The sequence below is a fragment of the Eucalyptus grandis genome, chromosome 6, assembly GCF_016545825.1.
Source record: "Eucalyptus grandis isolate ANBG69807.140 chromosome 6, ASM1654582v1, whole genome shotgun sequence".
NCBI lineage: Eukaryota > Viridiplantae > Streptophyta > Magnoliopsida > Myrtales > Myrtaceae > Eucalyptus > Eucalyptus grandis.
In genome coordinates, this window is record NC_052617.1 from 1,092,640 (window position 1) to 1,098,889 (window position 6,250).

Below are 6,250 nucleotides of genomic sequence, written 5' to 3' on the forward strand. Positions count from 1 at the left end.
GATAGATTACTCATTTTGATGTAATGTATCATTCGTTTAGATTTGTCAAGATTACTCATTTCTCATTGCAATTATCAATGATTAACATACTACAGTGTTAGGTTAGATCATTGACAATTCTATAAATGTGTGTGTCTAGCAATGTGGAATTCCAAGGGTAACCTATATTAGGTACAATGAAGATGAATAAAAGTTGTATAGATAATCAATGAGGAATGTGGTCCGATGAACCGATCTTGGTGGAAAATTGAATTGGAACTTGCGTCTTTTTAGTAGGACCAATATCAAACACACAAATTCTTGAAATTTGATTGTCAGCCTATGCATACTTACTAAAGATGGAATAAAACTTGGTTTTCAAAATTTAAAATCAAACTTATATATCTTTTTTTTTTCTTTTTTTAATTCTCATGTTACCTATAGCTAACGGGAAGGGAGTCTCATCAAAGGACATTCGTCGCTTTCATTGCTTTTTTATCCATAACATTTAATTACCATTGAACTTTCGGCCATCTTCGAATCACCAAAAGCCTCCACCATCGAACCTCTCGTTGCTTGATTGGAGATGAATAAGTTATTCTCTGACAGGATGACCTATCATCTCGCATCTATATCGGTTCTGCCTAACAATTCTCCCATGAAGTCAGGGGAAAAAACGACCCAGAAGCACAGCTTCACACGTGATTCAAATCTCGTGTCTAATTAATTAACTTTGAAAGCATGCGACGACACGGGGATGAGAAACGAGGTTCGTTTTGCGGGTCAAAAGCAGGAAAAAACTGCTTTATTTAAATCCAGGGTTTCGACGTGTTCATCGAATACAGCCCCAAGAGGAAGGAGCTTACAAATGACACTTGGATTAATTACTATTTCCTTCACGTGCGAAACCCTAAATTGGAACTAGTCAACCGATTTTGCCTTGGCATAGTTACCACTCAAAACCTAGCCGTTCTTTTTTAGTCAAAACTTAAACATTCGCCATTCATTCGGACATAATAAGTAGATGGGCTTGTCCAAAGAAATAACCATGCTATCTCTTTTTCTATTTTAATCAATTTACATTTAGATAAAACCTGAGATGAAAGAAAAGAACCACCTTAGTTACCTCATCATTCTAATAGTCATTTTAAATCTTAGTTAGCTCCTTTCCTCGCCTATACATCTCTCAAATTACCGTAACATATCTGCATCCACAGGGTATAACATTGTTTATATTGCTAGTTTCAATGAGAGCAATTCCAGATTACTAGAAAGATATTTCCAATTCAAATTTCTTGAGCCACTGCTGACGCGTTGATGGTTCACCATCACGTATATCAAGCAAAGATGGTTGATTTAATTTATTGCAGAAAACATTAATGGGAAAGAAGCCATCATATATATAGAAGAATTCGGAAAAACCATTCAAAAGTGACATATCTGGATCTAAATTCTTTCATTTATACTATATGTTCATCACGAATAAAGATTCTTGCTCCCTAACTGTGGCCCCATCAAGCCTTTCTTTGAATTTTCAAACCTAATAGTCTCCCGAATGTTGAAAATCTCAACGACTATTCTTCACTCCGCATGGTGACTAGAAAGGCCTCTCAGCCTCAAGCAATTAATGTTTAGCATCAGCTTTGAAATTGGACTTTTCAATGATTTTCTTGGAATCGGTCCAACCTATGACGATTCCAAGCAAGTTCGTACGTTCCATTCCGGTCAATTATTGAATGGAACATAGTCTATAAATTCGTGCCTCTTATCCAGACTAAGGCCATCACAGAACTATCTCATTTCCAGCTTCTCCACAATACAAGCACATCTGCAATTAAATTTTTTCAGCAAAGCCCCTCTCTCTGTTTCTCACTCTAGGAAATAAGAAAAGCACATACTTTGTCTGAATTTTGGTCCGCTGGTATCCATTTCTTCTCTACTTATCGCAGAAGAAGGTGTCCGTTTAGTTAGCAAAGACATCCATGGAGAGGGCAATGAGCTTGCCACTGCAACCTCCGACTTACGGAAACCTCATAACTATTCTTAGTATCGATGGTGGAGGGATAAGAGGGCTGATTCCGGGAACCATTCTTGCTTTCCTAGAGTCTGAGCTTCAGGTTTGTGCTTGAACAAAGCTCACTTTTTTGACGCATGCGTGCCCCATGCAACCTGTGATTCCTAATTAGAGAACAGATATATCTTTGTGGACTGTGCAGAAACTAGATGGTGAAGATGCAAGGATTGCAGATTATTTTGATGTTATTGCTGGAACAAGCACCGGAGGTCTAGTCACCGCCATGTTAACTAGCCCTGACGAGAACAACCGCCCCTTATTTGCCGCAAAAGATATTAAGGATTTCTACCTCGATAACTGCCCAAAAATCTTCCCTCAAGACAGGTTAGCTCAGTTGGCTGATCCAAAATTATCAAGGTCATATTAGGTGTTGCATTTATGAATGATTGTTTGTCTAAGGTAATAACTCTTCTTACATAACTTCTATCTTTTTCGAAACTACACAGTTGCCCGTTTGCTCCTGCTACAAAGATGATCAAAGCTGTGACGGGACCAAAATATGATGGAAAATTCCTTCATAAGCTTGTCAAAGAGAAACTCGGAAACAGACGATTGCATCAAACATTAACAAATGTTGTGATCCCAACATTCGACATCAAGAGTCTTCAGCCAACCATCTTTTCAAGCTACGAGGTTCATCTTTCTTGTCCCTGAAATATAACTCGCTTTTTTTTAAATATTGTTTCTTTCGTGTTACATGTAGAAAAGTAATTAAATAGATATGTTTTTTAATTCTGGATAAATATGCAGGTAAAGAGAAAGCCAAGCATAAACGCCTTGCTCTCGGACATATGCATCTCAACCTCAGCAGCACCAACTTATCTCCCAGCTCATTACTTTGAGACCCAGGACTCCACGGGAAAAATTAGAGAATTCAACCTCATAGATGGCGGTGTAGCTGCGAACAACCCGGTATGCAAAGCTAATTTTCCCTATTGTTGTTTAATGTGGATCGTGACTTGACGACACATAGTATTAAATCACTAATTTGACGTTGCTCAAAATAGACCTTTGTTGCGATGGGGGAAGTGACGAAGGAGATCATGGGAGGAAGCTCGGATTTCTTCCCCATAAAGCCGATGGATTACAGAAGGTTTCTGGTGATATCACTCGGGACCGGATCGCAAAAAGTCGAAGGGAATTACGACGCAAGGGAAGCTGCTAAATGGGGAGTGCTGGGCTGGTTGAGTAGCAATGGTGGGAGCCCGTTGGTCGATGTGTTCATGCAAGCGAGCGCCGATATGGTCGATTTCCACCTCTCTTCGGTCTTCCAGGCATTACACCTTGAAGCCAACTACCTCCGAATCCAGGTATAACAGAGTTGAGATTCTCGAATTTCACTTGCATAACATTGACCTTGATGTCCTCCTCGAGGATTTCCTAGCTGTAGCCGGAACACTGTATATTGATTCTCATAAATGAAACTCATAGGACGACACATTAAGCGATTCAGTGGCATCTGTTGATATCGCTACAAAGAAGAATCTGAACGACTTAGTCAAAACTGGTGAAGCACTATTGAAGAAGCCAGTTTCGAAGGTGGATTTGGAGACGGGTCAACACAATGCGTGTAAACTAGAGACTAATGAAGAGGCTCTTAGAAGGTATTGAACTATTAGAACAATGAAATCAAATTCTTTCATGTATTTAAAGGTTTAGGGTTTATTAGTTGTCCGGTCGAGGTTACTTAAGTGCGATTATCCAATTTGGTTTCAGGTTCGCCAAGCTCCTTTCAAATGAGAGACAACTTCGTCATGCGAGGTCGCCACATGGACATAATTCCACGAATTTGAAACGATGCTAGTCGTGGAATATTTCTACAGTCTTGAAGATTCTTAGGGGACACGTCATCCATTCTTTGATTGCTTTTGTGTATAGGCATTTTATGGACTTCTTTTATTCTTTCCATTCTTCTCCATTAAATTCCGAAGGGAAGTATGCTGCATCATTGGATGTAACTTTTTTCAATATTATACTTTCAAATGATTTTTTTTTGTATGTTTTTAACTGGTCTGAGCTTGTACAGCATGATCAAGTGAATAAAAGTTCTCATTGCCTCAAGCTTGTGACCTGGTACCACAAATCATCAGTTCGTCTTTGATCGATTCTTTCTAAATTCTAGAAGTAGGAAAGAAATGAGAATAAAAGTTCATAAAAAAAAGGAGAATCTTTTATTAGAGGTAAGAAAACTTGGTAAATTAGAAAGATGGTTAATAACCTGAAAAACCCCAAACCGGTACAAGTGTGACAAATTTACTTCAAACAACCACAAAAAATCAAAACTGGTATACTTATGACAAATTTATCCCACACTAATTTGTTTGATTGCCAAAAACCCTAAACTAGTATATTTATGACAAATATACATTCTATTAAATTAGATTAATACCGCAAAAAACCACAAAAATTGTGTAACTATGACAAACGGAAAATAAAATCCCAAATCTGTATATTAGTCAACTATTAAGTGTTATTCAATTTACCAATTTGATAGTAAAACTTAAAATGGAACAAAAGCTACACCGTAGCTTGAGTTTCAGTCCCATCATGCGTGCGGATGGCATGATGCCATAATACCAAAGTTTTTGCTAAAAGATTCACTAAGGGTTGCCATAAAAAGGAGGGCAGGCTACCAATTCAAGTTTTGCCAGTGGTACAATAATTTTATTGGAAATTACCTTCTTCTTCTTTTCCTTATTTCCAAATTAATTTTTTTCATCTTGCTCTCCAACTCAAGATTCTCGGTCCACCATTGATACCTAGCACTACAAGCTAACTACGACACGCGAATATCCAGCGAAGTGCCATGATTATGTTCCCAAAAATTCTCTCTTGGGTGGACGTTGGAGGGGACTGTAGGTGGAAGAGAGTATATTCTCTGCTTGCCATAGTCGGCATGAGAGCTTGTTGTAGAAAAATTTGCATGTCCCATGCAACTTGACATTTCTCATTGTGGCTGAAGCAACAGCAACTCCCACGTTCAAGGGAGTCGGCATGACATGGACGTCTGTCTCAGAGCAATCCCACACCAGTTAAATTTTCTTTTTCGTTTTGGCTTTGATAGATAGATGAGACGTTTCCGGTACGAATCCCACAGGCTCATAGGTTGGTCCTTACAGGTTACAATCTTGATCGCAAGTTGCTCTCCAATGGCTGTGGAATCCCACGTGCCCGTGTTTACCGGTGCAGGCATCTCCCCACGAAATAGGTAGTGTGCGACAGACATGGATGATATTGCCTGTTTAATCTAGAGGTAAATTTAGAGGGAGCAATAGAGCATGCACCGAACTCTAAAGACCCGTTTAATCTTGATAATGACATGTTTACATGGTTGGTTTTATATAATCAGCCCACAGTACAAAGTAGTGTGTTCTATCTCAAGTCATGTTTAAACAGTTTGCTCCACATCAGTTATTTTTTCCCCTTTTCCTTAACCATTTCTTAGTTTCATATTGTATTACAATAAAATTTAAAGAAAATTTTCATGATAATGACACGAACAAGCAAGGGTCGGCTGCCCCTCCTGTGGGATTGCCCAGCCATGCAAGGGTACTTTTGGTACAAAAACGTGAGATTTGATATCTCAATATTAAAGTTCAAGCTATTTAACCTAGAAAATGCTGTTGGAATAAAATAATAGTTTAAGGTTTTAGAATAATTTCACAAAGTCCCACGAATGCAAAGTTCACACTTATTTAGGACGTTAGGCTTTTCATAAGTAATCTCATATTTGATGAGGGTGTGGAATATTATGTTAACATTAATTCAATGAGATTGCTAGTTGTACATGGATTAATTATCTTTGGTGGTTTGATCTGGGAGGATCTCCAAAATGACGAATTGTCTATGCTCGATTTGGTAATCACCAGATCGCCAAAGGAATGGTCGGTCCTTCTTTGTCTCTTAGACAAAATGGGTGACATCATGCCCATGGTTAGCATTAAAAAAAGGAAAAAAAAAAAAAGGTTTAACGGAGCACATAGCAAACAATGCTATTTTTTATATGCTCAATATAGTGGACAGAATCTAGATTCCGTGCTCGCCACTTACGAAAAGAAAGGTCTTTAACTTTTAAAGCCCCACAGGAGCATTTTCCGAAATCCAATTGGGTCCCAATTGCAACGGGTGCAATTATTTCAACGTAGAAAAAGTTGACCTATGTAATGTTAACATAGACGGAGAAGAGAGACGGAGACA

General features: G+C 38.4%; 1 protein-coding gene across 1 annotated transcript; it reads left to right on the forward strand.

The window, feature by feature from the left end:
* The first annotated feature begins 1,776 nt into the window (after positions 1-1,776).
* On the forward strand, positions 1,777-4,104 carry LOC104447749 (patatin-like protein 2). Its single transcript, XM_018875262.2, has 7 exons — positions 1,777-2,096; positions 2,196-2,377; positions 2,500-2,686; positions 2,804-2,965; positions 3,061-3,363; positions 3,485-3,657; positions 3,770-4,104. Exons 1-7 carry the CDS (start codon positions 1,962-1,964, stop codon positions 3,855-3,857), a joined length of 1,230 nt encoding a protein of 409 aa, XP_018730807.2. The 5' UTR covers positions 1,777-1,961; the 3' UTR covers positions 3,858-4,104.
* Positions 4,105-6,250: the final 2,146 nt, after the last annotated feature.